The following is a 14,575-nucleotide window of genomic DNA, read 5'->3' as shown; positions in this document are numbered from 1 at the left end:
GAATAGGTGAATTAAGGTGTGGGTAAAATATTTTCTTCTTATTTTTTTTTTTTTTTTTTTTGTATTAAAGCCTTTCACATTTACCGAACAGAAATAACAATCAGCCGTGTGGTTTTGCTTTTCACGTCACATCATAGGAATGCCAAAACTNGAGAAATAACACAACCTCTTTGAGCCATAATACAGAGTTAAAACACAAGCACAGTCACGTTTGAATGCAGGATGTAAACTGAGTGGCTTATACATACCAAGATCCTGAACTTATTTAGCATGTTGAGACATTATCAAATCTGACAGCAGGCTTGTTTATACTCATTCCTATTGCCCCAAAGAACATATCCAAACATGCTCAACCGAGCTAGTAAAATTCCTCACCTTTCGCTACAAACAAAGTAAACGTGTTGGGAGATGATCGCCTGAGCTCCTCACACAGCCAAACCCACCCTACCAACCCCTTCCACTGCCCCCCATTTTCTATTTGTATTATTTTTTAGATTCACTCTTATAAATATTATTTTAAAGTAAGAAATAATTTTTGGATATGGTTTTTAGAATCAACAATAGGATACCAGATTTCACGTTGAAGAGAAATTTCACGCAAAATTAAACTAAAAATATAAGTTTTGCAAAAAAAATTTGACGTGATGGATTTTTTTACTATTTTTTCCGGTTTTAGTGAGTAAAAATCTATAAGAAACAGTAAAAATATCCTATGCAGTTTTTTTTGGTTGCAGACCTGTGTTATTTATTAGACAAGATCTTAAAACAAAAGCTTTATGTCATTCTCTCAGTGAAATATTACCAAATGAATTATTTACATGGTCAACCTGTGCGCAGATACTTGAAACATAATTTCAAACTGTCACAGAACGCTATCATCTGCATTATTGCAATTACTGTGAACCACGTCAAGTTATTATGAATTGACTCGTCAATCTTCTGTTTATTACGTCCAGCAGTGACGTCATTGACTTCAAAAAAGAGACACAAATGTATATAAGAAATTTCCCGTCTATTACAGAATCAATACGTGCATTTCCGAGTTCACACGACGGAGCTATTGGTGACTGCAATCACCAAAATATGACTTTAGCAGTAATTTCAAAATAACAACCCTATCCACACGCAGGTCTTTAGAGTGGTGTCTACAGTTCGAATTCGTTCGAAACATAGTCTCAGAAATAGACTTGAAAGAATTCTGACGATGTTGTAAGCTGTACAGAACTATTAGATTTATTTTGGTCCAGTGATTGAGACTAGCTCTTTCTAACGGGCCAAACGTCTATCCTGTCCCATCCACCTGAAGACGGAGACAGATCCAGTCTCCGAAACGTTGTGGTTTTTTGTCTTATAGCAGACGATGGATATAGTCCAAAATAAGCATATTAATTCTGTATAGTCTCAGAAGTTTAATATTTAAAGTTTCCAACGGCAATGCATAACAAATATCTACACATCTCATTGAAATATAGCGACTTATCAATGTATACAGTTTCCACTAATATCAGCTTAAGCTGGGATCCAGGATATTGCACTTGGCATAGCAACTGGCTACGGGCTGGACGACGTTGTTCGGAGTCCCGGAAGGGTCAAGAATTTTCTCTTCTCCATGTCGTCCACGCCGACTCTGGGGCCCACCCACCTTCCTATCCAATTGGTAGGGGAGGAGGCCTTTTCTCAGGTGTTAAGCTGCCAGGGCATGAAGCTGACCACTCAGCACAAAATAGTGCAAAGGAAAAGAAAGCCTGGACCTATACATCCACTCCTCCATATGTCTTCATGATGTAGTTCGTAGTTAGTTAAGCATACGGACAACTTTACTTTCCTTTATTTTATCAGTTTAAGCTAGTTTCGTGAATATAGAAAAAGTTTCGTATAATATCTTTACACCGTTTCAATAAAAATTTTCTCGATTAAAATGACAAGAAATATCGCCAATGAATGCGAACCTGAGATAGTTTTATCCAAAGTCTTTACTCAAAGCCTATCTCCCCAGCATCCACCTACTGCTTCGTCTTCATCGTCTGGCTTTACGGCCCTTCATTTTAGCCTTAGCTTCCCTTCGAATTAATGTCCACTCTTTTCTATCTTAAGCTTTTATTCTCCACTTTTTTATACTTAGAGCTCTTATATCACCTATATGTCACGTATTTATGTCACGTAACCATCTCAACTTCGGTCTTCTAACTCCACTTCTGTCTCCTAGTCTAAAGTTCAGTTACATTTTTGTTATGAGGGACACAGTTGCTTGGCACTATGCTACAACCCGGAAGGTCGGAGGTTCGATTCCCAATGAGGTAACTGGATATTTCAATTGACCTAATATTACCAGCCTCACTATGGCCTTGGGGTCAACCCAACGGTGCGCAATGACGAAGGACGGTTAGAGACTGGGTCGATCTGGCTCAGGATAGGGACCAGTGGAGGTCACTTGCGAACACGGTAATGAAACTTCGAGCTCCATAAAATACTTGGAATTTCTTGAGTTACTGCACAATTGAGCACCTCTCAAGAAGGGCTCAGCTCCATGAATGAGTGAGTAATATTGGCTACATTTACGGTTTCTTTGGTTTTCATATACTTTGTCGTGTAAGTATTCCAGCCCAGTAGATACCGCGACTGATTCTATTTGTGTAAGGGCTCCATTCAGCTCTCCGACAGATCAACCAATCATTACTATAACAACAATATAAACCATGAATTGTCTATTTGTGTTGAATATTGTACCACGTGTGTTAATCTATAAAATTATCCTTTTCTCTAGACCAATATTAAACAATATTGTGAATAAGGAATCTCCTTACCTGATATCACATTCTTCTCTAAATTTCTTCATAATTTATTCTCGGTTCTAACTTTATTCTATATATTTGAAAATGTTATTATGGTAAGAGAGATTATCTTACTTTGTATTCCAAATTCTTTCACTGCTTCTAAAATAGGAAACCGGTCAATGAAATGCTTCTTTGCAGTCAATTATGACTGATGTAAGCAGATATTTTATTTATATACATCCACATTAATATTAAAATCTCATTTCCAAATTCGTCTTCAAAGTAACGAAGTGCATGAGGCTTCCATGCCAATTGCTTACGAATTCCTTCCCCTCCTTTTCGAGGAATATATGCAATTCATTGATCATTTGAGTTTGCTAATGATAGTAGGCGATCTGAATACAGAGGAGACCACGCCATTACACAAACCAACATTCTTCTTATTCCTCGCTGTCTAGAAATGGAAACAATTCCTTCCAGCAATATACTACAAGAGCTCACGATGTCATAACTTGAATATGGGAGCAGCATTCTCCTCCGAAACTTAGGTATCAAATTACAAGATGACTTCACCTTACAACTCTTCAAGAAGGAGGAAATATTTCACCCCAAATAGTTCCTAACCTCCTAATATACATCATGGTGTCATGATCCTCGGACGCGCAGGCTATGCGGCGTCAAGCCCTGACAAAAATAACGCTCTATATTGCTCCGAAACGTCGGTACCCATGTACAGTGGCGTACACTGTGTCAGAAGCCGAAGATGGACAATTCTCCCACAAAAAAGAATTATATACATCTACTACAACGAAACATGTCATAACCAATGAACATGGAGCAATTATATTCATCTGAATTGTTGGTGCATATAATTATGGGCTACGAGGTGTGGTAACGGCCGAAATTGAGGGCAAAATATTCCGCTGAAACAATGGTGCCCTGAAACCAGACTATATGTCATAAACCATGACGACTGGATAATCAGTCGGCCACCTTCAGTACGTCAGAATACGACCATATTAACTTATGATTGTTGGCCTTCAGATCGATATCTAGCATATATGTGTTTTGTTTACAAATTTTGTGGCGCATGTGAAGAATTTCGTTTCTATTAAAAAAAATCATTATACACGTGTGTGACAACCGGTGCTTATCATTCGTGAGCCAGGTTGTAAATAAAATATTAACGATATGAAATTCATTTTAACTAAACCCCTTTGTATGGCAGTTCTTATCATGAAGCCCAAATTATTCATGTTCGTCAAAACAGACCCTTGCCTATATAACCCGAGATATCGAAAGGAAAGACGGCAAAGAGACAGCAGAGGAGGACAGTGTAGCCTGGAATTCGAAGCTCTGTAAGTAAAGAATATAATATATATATATATAAGGGGCATTTCGCTTTAAGGGACGCTAATGGAAGCATTACGGTTGAAGCAAAGTGTGCACTCGACATATTCATAATTTGTGTGATACTAATTAACTGCAACAGAAATTTAAAAAAGACCCTGGTTCGCGGTGCATTCCAAATTTATGGAGCAGAATTACAGAAGGCCACTTATTCAATAAATTCACATTCCTCTTCTCTAACGAGAAGATGGCGTTTCATAACCCGAGCACACAGAGAAAGTTAATAATTTGTAGTTCAAATCGAAATATATCGAAAAGCGATGTCCAGTGTTTCTCGTTATAATTTCATACTTCTGTATCCCAAGTTCAAACTTCCGTCGAGACAACTTATCCCAGATCGGGGGTTTTGCAGATACCTTCGTCTCTCCGAGACAAATTCTGCCCAGAGCCATTAAATCAGATCATAGCTCCTTTCTCCCATTCAACATACATTAATTCAACCATCAGAATTACAGCCTACCGTTTAAAACGTCACGAAATGAATAAATACAGTTTTATCTCTAAGGTGGAGAGCCCTGGGTCACAGATGAAACCACTAACTCAGACATCGAACATATGAAAATTCCTACACGGGACACGGTTGCCACACGTAACAGGGCCGGTTCTAGATGGGAAAGGATAAACTGCTGAGTGAATGCTGACAAGGCTAAATACTCTGACACTGCACCACAGCCACTTACGTATTAAACTACAAATGTGACACAGTATCTCTAGGGATAGAACTTCAAATTCCGCCGATCAGACCGGCGTCTAGGCTGCAGCCCTAAGTCAGAACTCGTGTTTAAATACAACAGAATTAAAAAAATATATAAATAATTAAATAAAAGGATTCGTGCCATACACCATAAATTAATAATCTGGATTTATTGCTATAAAAGACTGAGCCTAATAAAATAAAAATTTCGGGCCTTAGTATTAATCCTTGTTCCTGTATACCGCAGCAACAGTCTAAGCCGCAGATTTTTTAAATACAAGACATTTTTCATACAAATAAGTCTCAGGCTGTACTGTTTCACAGGAAAATTTGGATATGATACTGTTGTCAGTTCATTTAGTATCAGTACGTTTACACACAACATGAAGAAATGAATAAGCTTTATCTCAGACAGTCCAGCTGAATGCAATGTTTGAAACGTGAATTTGGAATTATTCCTTCACAGCGGTTACTATTAACGAAATCCATTAGGAACTTATAACATTTCTCATACTGTTCAAATGCAGTACTAAATAAATATGACCCAATTATTACGTAATGTGAAATTGTGTTAATAAAATTTACAGCAGTTTTGTGTTTTCGTTTGTGAATATCTGAAAAATAAAACTAATGAGCTTGAAACACTGCATAAGAAGAATTTCATTAGGGACATATATTGAGGTCTAATTCAAGGGACACAATCCCAGGATAACTAGGTAAATACTAAGAACAGTGAATTGCTTGGAGAAACCGAGGCCACCTTGATTAGTTACAAAAATTATTTCTCCAAGCTACTGAATATGCGTAGGGTCAATAATGTTAAGCAGCTGGAAAAACTACAAACATAGTGCATTTATGTAGAATTTTCTATTGCTAATTTGAAAATTTATACATCATCAACTACTGATTACGGCAGAATAAATTCAAACAGGAGGTGATACATTAAGTTCGAGATACAAAACCTCAGCATTTTATGAAACCCGAAGGTTCATAACCGTGTTCACAAGAGACCTACACTGGTCCCTATCCTGAGCCAGATCAGTCCAATCAATACCATCCCATCCTATCTCTCTAAGATCCATCCTAATATTACCCAACCATCTAGGCCTTGGTCTTCCCTGTGGCCTCCTTCCTTCTGGCTTTCCCACCAATATCCTATATGCATTCCTTTTCTCCCCCATTCGTGCTTCATGACCTGCCCACCTCATTCTCCTTGACTTGGATCATTTTAATTATACTTGGAAAGAGTACAAGTTATGAAGCTCCTCATTATGCAGTTTTCTCCAACCTTCTGTCACTTCATCCCTCTTCAGTCCAAATATTCTCCTCAACAACCTGCTCTCAAACACCCTCAATCTATGTTCCTCCCTTAATGTCAGAGACCAAGTTTCACACCCATACAGAACCACAGGCAAAATAAGAGTTTTGTGTATTCTAATTTTTATGTTTTGGACAGCAGACGAGAAGACAAAAGGTTCTGGGCTGAATGGTAGGAAGCATTACCCGAATTCAATCGCTTCTTAATTTCCTTCTGAATCAGGTTTCGATCTGTCATCGTTGTTCTCAAATATCTGAACTGTGCCACATTTTCAAAACATCTGTTTCCTATCTTTATATCATAACTAGCATTGCTCCAGTTTTCAATGATACAATATTAAATACTGAGCTTTTGGAATATTACAAGGAAATCTGCGTTAATTAACTGAGCAATAATACAGAATGCCTGATTCAGAAAAACAGAATTCCTAACCATTCGACAGCGATTCCATATCCTATTTATTTCAGTGCACAATAAAATACACGCCTTGCTTTGCTGTAAATAAATAATATGTCATGTAATAAATTGACTTACATTCTTACCACATATGAAATATTAGCGAAGAATCACTGCGAAATTTTGAAAATTCTGTCTCTTGCTGCGGTATCCAAGAATAATCCTCATATTTTCTAATTTAATCAACATTACACATCACAGGATTCGACGGTCAACTCCAGACCTTGTAAATCAAAGGCCCACATGAAATAGAAGCTATTACACACAGGATAATAATTTTCAAACAAAAGTGAGAGGGGAATTCCTATTAAGTCGTGTGGTCCATTCCGTCGCCTGTGTCTCCACATTTTCAATATATCGCTTTCTCGCCCTGAACAAGAATTCTCACCCTTGATGAACACCATAACAACTCCCGCACAGCGACGTCCGGGCTCCTATATACTTTAGCGAACTAAAGCTCTCGTCCACAGTGTAAGTCGCATATACAGGATGTCTCAGGAGGAATGGTCAAAACTTCGGGAGGGTGTTCCTTAAGTTAAAGTATGCCGACATAACTCAAAACACCTAAGTCCAAAGTTGAACGGTTACGGAGATAATGGCAAGAGAAGTGTGAAATTTTGACCGCTGTTACACACTTGTTGATTACAAAATACATATTAAAACTGGCAGGAATATGTGGTTTCTGTAATGTTAATAATGTACGTACATCAAACTAACTCGTGAGTGACATGAAGCCATAAAATTGAAGTACAAAATACTCGCTCGCCATGTCATAATTGTCCTTAAGGTTTCCAAGCACTATACATGACACATGACTGGAAAGCGCTGACGTAACATGGCTGACTGCGCTAGAAGCCGAACACATAACTGTATTAAACGTACATTCACAGAAAGTCTCTTTTGGAATGTCGTTTCCATTATCTCATGTGGATTATTATAGGACCACGTATGCACATTTCGTAAATTATTTACACCGTCCAGGGTAAAAGACGCCTCATCACTGAATAAAATGACGCTTAACAGTTCGGGATGAGCTTTTATCCAGTGGCACAAATCCATACGCTGTGCATGGTCGCCTGGTTCCAGATGTTGTACCCTTTGATGATGGTAAGGATACAACTCTTCATCATGTAAAGTTCGCCACACCTGCATACGTGATACGCCGATGCGAGAGGCCATTCTACGAGTGGACAGACGCGGACTTCTATCAATCATGCGAAGAATGTTCTCTCGTGTGTTTCTCATTTGTACATCCTCCCTTTCCGACTGCACAGAAACACTCGGAAGAGAACCAGTCTCACGCAATGTCTGGTGAATTCGCGTAAATACACTTCGAGATGAAATCCTTCGATCGGGAAAACGCCTTTGGTACTCTTCAACAGCAGCACGTGCATTGCCACCGCAAAAACCATACACAAAATGCATATCACAATATTCAACGTGTGAAAACACAAAAGGCATTTCAGCAACTTCGCACAACTAATTACCAACCATTCTCGATGCAGCCGCAACATACTATGTACGTAGCCCATGTGCTTACGGCTAGGGTGAATCACCGCACTCAAGGACAAACATAGATAAGGCGTCTCAGCTGACTGGTACAGTGCGTGGACCCGCCAGTAGACCACACTTTTCTCTGGCCATTATCTCCGTAACCGTTCAACTTTCGACATAGGTGTTTTGGGTTATATCAGCATACTTTAACATAAGGAACGCCATTCCCCCTGGGACACCTTGTATACAGCGAGTGAAGAGAGCAAACAAGGAAACGAAATCTTGAATATTTGCAGTTTTCTTCAGTTACAGGACCGAAGTTCATTATGCTGCCTATCATCCTCCTTGGTGTAATCGCCAGGTTGACGGTAGTTTCTGCTGACTGTGACATCGGTAAATTGAATCTCAACCAAACAGACTGGACTAATGTAAGTTACTCTGTAAAGTCACATAATGTCAATAACGTGAAATTTACAAAATAAAATTCATTAATTGAAAAGGTGTCCCTCTCATTTCTCTGCCTTATAGTTTACAGGTACTTGGTATTGGCTGTACCACATCCCCCATAAATATGACGACAACCTGGACTGTCCGGTGATCACGTATGATGCAATCACTAAACAGTTCGCAAGAATAACAACCTACGTGTATGTCAAGAGGTGAGCTTACAACAGGAATCCATTCCACCTAATATCTTCCAATGTATGGAAGTTCTAACTTAACTGGTAGTCACGTGTTTGACTGTAATGCAAGGCGTTTGGTCAGAACGAGTCCTTCTTACTGCGAACACAAATGTAGTCTTGTACCATGAACCATGAAGACATTGCAGGAGAATGTCAAAACAAGCAGTCGATTTAATTTTCTCTCTCCGTGGTGTTTATGGAGAAACATCTTACTATTCAACGCATTCCTAATAAGAATGAACTCACGAAACCGAATTTTCATACCTCGATAAAAGGCATGTCACGAAATGAGCAAGCTTAACTTATGAACTCAATTTCTGGAAAAGTATCCAAAATCCCTACTTGTGTATAAATACAGGTAACAATCACATACTCGTATCTGTTACAGATATTCATACAGGTATTGCAATCAGAAATAAGGTGCGACATCAACAACAAGTCTTCTACTTCTATGGAAGTTTCAGACTATTCTATACTCAGAACAATCTGAGATATCTCTTCCTATCTGTCGTGTCTGCACTTGGTAGTCAATGACTGTCTGTCGATCTCGCAGGGCAACTTTTCTGAGTTGCTTCTACTGTCTTTGCCATATGCTTTTCTCTTCCAGATCATCACTCGAGAAAGGGTGAATTAATTTCAATGATATTTTATATTTTCGAACTTTAAATATGACAAAAATTATAACATTACATACAATTCGAAAGAAATAAGGAACATTTAAAAAAGTATGCTTTGGTTTCTGTTCTTTGCTTCTAATTAAGGAAGTATTTGTCGAAGCGAAATGTTTCTCAAGAAGAAAATTTAGGGATAATATACTTTGTCTGTGGTATTAAATATTTCACGGAATTAGATAAAAGAAAGAAAATTAAAAAAATTTGTACGCTGTACCAAATTTTCGTACCGCCATTTACAGTTTCATTCACATGATATGTTCTTACAGCACGCGCACTCGCGATCGACTGGTGGGAACTGTTGTGGACTGGAACACCAAAGGATATTACGACGTATATTATGCGGAGCCTAGTTGTGTAGCAAATTGTTCAGTGACTGAAAGTTTCACCCGAACTCCAGATTACGCAAGTAAGTGTCTAGGTATTCCATAACTGTGAGATTTCACCATGCAAATCGGCGAAAAGCTATATAGAGTCACAAATGTGACCTTTGAATCAAACTTCAATTAAATTTTAAAAGAACGTTCATGTTTCTGCAACCAGTGTTAAAATATATTCAGATATTGTGACTTCAGCCAAAACACTGAATTGGTGATGTGATGCCCCCTAACCTATTATGCAGATCTCGGAAGTTTGCCTGTTCCAGAAACAATCTGTCCACCATGATGACATATGAAGCGACCTGACAAACCAGGGTCTGAGTTACGGAGAAACCGAAGAAGGTTTTTTGCTTTATAATAATAAAAATTATCATGGAATACTTTCCTACATAACTACGCAGGTTACACGTAATCAACCAAAAGCAGCAAAACACATTCGTACGAATTTCTGAACTAGAAACCTCTGATATTGTTATAGATCGGGATTCATAAGGCTCAAGTCGTAAAAAGTACAGTGGAAATATATGCCATATTCCCTTGATATATCTTTCTGGGAAATCTAGGTCGTCAAGAAGTCTTACACTAAAAATATAGGCCTACATATTTCTAGACACTCACTGCACTAAATACCAAAACCACAAACGTTCCTATCCATACGAGTACTGAAGAAGACAGTTTACTAAAAATTTGTATAAAATATTCAGTAAAATTTGTACCAAAATCATATCAATAAGAGGATAATTTCTGCAAGTAAATGAAGCTGAGAAAGTAAATATGACACATAAATTTGTGGTCCGCGAATATTAGGACAAATTTAAATTAGGTGAGGTGTGGTGAATTGCGGTGTGGTGAGGTGAGGTGACGTGATTTGACATGACGTAACTAGGCGTGACTTTGCGTGACTTGTCGTGATTACACGTGACTTGGCTTGATTTGACTTGAATTGGCCTGACTTGACGATACTTGGCGTGACATGACGTCATTACGCGTGACTTGGCGTGATTTGACGTGACTTGGCGTAACTTGGTGTGATTTGATGTGATAATGCATGACTTGGAGTGATTTGACGTTACAAAGCGTCAGTTTACGTGGCCTGACTTAACTTGACGTGGGGCGAAGTGAGACCAGGCGAGGCGAGGCTAGGCTAGGTTAGGTTGGGTTACGTCAAGTTAGATTAGGTTAGGTTAGGTTACGTCAAGTTAAGTTAGGTTAGGTTATGTTAGGTCAAGTTAGGTTAGGTTAGGTTATTTAATTTAGGTTAGGGTAGGTTAGTTTTGCGCAGTAGACAAGTGCGCATCAATCAGTAACTGAGCGGTACACGTCCCTTCTCTTAAGTTAGGTGAGGTGAGGTGAATTGCGGTGTGGTGAGGTGAGGTGACGTGATTTGTCATGACGTGACTTGGAGTGACTTTGCGTGACTTGTCAAGATTACGGGTGACTTGCCTTGATTTGACTTAAATTGGCGTGACTTGATGTTACTTGGCGTGACATGATTTCATTACGCGTGACATGGCGTGATTTGACGTGACTTAGCGTAACTTTGCGTGACTTGACGTGATAATGCGTGACTTGGTGTGATTTGACGTTACAAAGCGTGACTTTACGTGACCTGACCTAACTTGACGTGAGGAGAAGTGAGACCAGGCTAGGTGAGGCTAGGCTAAGTTACGTTAGGTTATGTCAAGTTAGGTTAGGTTAGGTTATTTTAATTTAGGTTAGGTTAGGGTACGTTATATTTGCGCAGTAGACAAGTGCGCATCAATCAGTAACTGAGCGGTACACGTCCCTTCTCTTAAATTAGGTGAGGTGAAGTGAGGCGAGGTGAATTGCGGTGTGGTGAAGTGAGGTCACGTGATTTGACATGACGTGACTTGGCGTGACTTTTTGTGACTTGTCGTGATTACGCGTGACTTGGCCTGATTTGACTTGAATTGGCGTGCCCTGACGTTACTTGGCGTGACATGACATCATTACGCGTGACTTGGCGTGATTTGACGTGACTTGATGTGATAATGTGTGACTTGGAGTGATTTGACGTTTCAAAGCGTGAGTTTACGTGGCCTGACCTAACTTGACGTGAGGCCAAGTGAGACCAGGCGAGGCGAGGCGAGGCGAGGCTAGGCTAGGTTAGGTTAGGTTACGTCGAGTTAGGTTAGGTTAGGTTAGGTTTCGTTACTTCAATTTAGGTTTGGTTATGTTATTAAATTTAGGTTAGGGTAGGTTATTTTTGCGCAATAGACAAGTGCGCATCAATCAGTAACTGAGCGGTTCACGTCCCTTCGCTGAAATTAGGTGTGGTGAGGTGAGGTGACGTGAAGTGACATGACGTGACTTTGCGTGACATGTCGTGATTACGCGTGACTTTGCGTGACATGTCGTGATTACGCTTGACTTCGCCTGATTTTACTTGAATTGGCGTGACTTGACGTTAGTTGACGTCTTTACGCGAATCTTGGCGTGTTTTGACGTAACTTGCCGTGGCTTGACGTGATAACGCATGACGTGTCGTGATTTGACGTTACAAGGTGTGACTTTACGTGGCGTCACCTAACATGACGTGAGGCGAAGTGAGACCAGGCTAGGTGAGGCTAGGCTAAGTTAGGTTAGGTTAGTTGACGTCAAGTTAAATTAGGTTTGGTTAAGTTAGGTTAGGTTATGGTAGGTTAGTTTTGCGCAGAAGATATGTTCGCGTCAATCAGTAACTGAGCGGTACACGTCCCTTCTCTTAAGTTAGGTGAACTGAGGTGAGGTACGGTTAGGTGAGGTATGGTGACGTGAAGTGACCTGACTTGGCGTGACTTGTCGTGACTTGACCTGTCTTTATATGAATTTGATGTGTCTTGGCGTAACTTGACGTATCTTGACGTGACTTGGCGTTACTTGGTGTGACTTGACGTTGCTTAACGTAAATTGAAGTGAGGCGAAGCGAGACCGGGCGACGCGAGGCTTGGCTAGACTAGGTTAGGTTAGGTTAGGTTACGTGAAGATATATTAAGCTTAAGTTAAGGTTAAGTTTGTATTGTTTAATATGTGCTGGTGCTTACGGTAATGTTCACATGGCAGCGAGTAGAAGGCCGGATGTAACAGGAAGCTGGAGAAAGGTGCACAGTGAGGAGCTTCACAGTTCCTACTCCTCAGAGAATACCAAACCAAGGAGAACCAGTTAAACAGGACATGTATCACCCACAGAATCATGACAGAGACATAACAGTACATTGCACAATCTACCTGTGAGAAATACGAGCAGACAGAGAATTCCATGGGAGGGTAGCACTGAATAATAAGTTGAAACTAACACCATCAACACAGCATCAGAAGGGAGAAAGTTTGCAGTGCTTCCCTCATAACAGACGGGCGAATTATGGTTTCGTTTGCTTCCACCTGTTCACTCCAACCAATACTATCATATGACGCTGAATAATATTTCCAGCTTATACAACTTTATAAACAATCTATGAGTCACCTATCGGCTAGAGAGTGTAATTCTGAAGTTTGACTTGTAACTTTCGGTTCCTTACAAGAATATTTTCTTTGCAGGAATATGGAGCGGCAGGTACCATGCGCTTTCAGTTGACCACAACCGCTACGTCATTTTTAAGTATTGCTGCTCCACGGTGAACAAATGTGAGTAGCGCTGAATCCCATGTAAAGCATACACTACGCTACACATTCTTACATCTGTAGTTCAAGATCTTTATTGCCCTCTGCCTTGTGACAAATAATCGAGCCAGAGCCTTCGGGTGGAAAAAATAGTAGATTCTCCGAAATATTAGCAATGAACAACCACACAATACAAGGGTCACATCCCAAACAACAGGAATGTACATAGCCTACCCGCAAAAAAAAATAATCTCATGACTTCCTTCAATTTTCCATTAATAGTAAGTCCCAGCAAAGAGGCTACTGAAAGACGGCGCTCGAGGTATCTAGTTCACTCCCCCCCCCGAAGTTAGCACTGTCGCTTACCTCCATATTCTTGTAGCTAACCAAATTTGTCACAAGCTAGTAAAGAACACAATTTCTCTGAACAGCTACGACTCCAGTGGAGTAGAGAATTATTTCTGAGGACAATCGGTCCTTGGGACTCCTACCCGTAGCCTCAGCAGAGTCTGTTGCTACTCCCTTGAAGTGCATTTCTACACAATTACACGTGTCTTCTCTTTCCAGTATTCATTTACGTCGCGTTCAGAACTCCGAATCCCGATGCAGAAACTCTGGATGACGTGAAGGAAGAACTGAAGAAAAGTGGCTTGGATTTCAATCAGCTTGTGAAATGGGATACTAATCACTGTTCATGAACCCTGTGAGAAATTTTCGTCACAGACAGATGCGTGTGTGCACTGCAGCAACAGATATTCCTTTATAATAACTTTCCATAATTATGAGTAAAAGCCCTTTAAGTTTACATAATAATAAATGAAAAAAGGCAAATAAATAGAAATAGCAAAGTTAACACAGAAATCACTATTCGTAACTCCTCAGGAAGTTTTCCAGTATACCCGTAGAATTCAGAATGAATTATAGACGAAGGAGCCACGCTTCATATTATGCAAGATTGTTTCAATAATATTAGCCTACCTGTTTCAAAATGGATCTTCCTGAAATTCCTTCTACGCAAGGAATTAAGAAAGAGATCCAAACACATGATTTGAAGTTTTTTATTTGAGTTCCTAACAGACAAGGGGCATATCCTAC

At 39.7% G+C, this 14,575-nt stretch overlaps 2 protein-coding genes across 6 annotated transcripts in view; one reads left to right on the top strand and one right to left on the bottom strand.

The window, feature by feature from the left end:
• The window catches only part of LOC111865268 (uncharacterized protein CG3556), a 171,173-nt gene that overhangs the window by 100,197 nt on the left and 56,401 nt on the right, over positions 1-14,575 (bottom strand). The gene's annotated exons all lie outside the window — the stretch shown is intronic.
• Positions 4,090-14,288, top strand: LOC111865270. The gene is made up of 6 exons (XM_023853166.1): positions 4,090-4,132; positions 8,459-8,574; positions 8,675-8,805; positions 9,770-9,909; positions 13,418-13,504; positions 14,048-14,288. The coding sequence occupies exons 2-6, from the start codon at positions 8,473-8,475 to the stop codon at positions 14,176-14,178; spliced, it is 591 nt and encodes a 196-aa protein (XP_023708934.1). The 5' UTR covers positions 4,090-4,132; positions 8,459-8,472; the 3' UTR covers positions 14,179-14,288.

This window comes from Cryptotermes secundus, unplaced genomic scaffold, assembly GCF_002891405.2.
Source record: "Cryptotermes secundus unplaced genomic scaffold, Csec_1.0 scaffold1901, whole genome shotgun sequence".
NCBI lineage: Eukaryota > Metazoa > Arthropoda > Insecta > Blattodea > Kalotermitidae > Cryptotermes > Cryptotermes secundus.
This window is presented reverse-complemented; position numbering and strand designations above follow the sequence as displayed.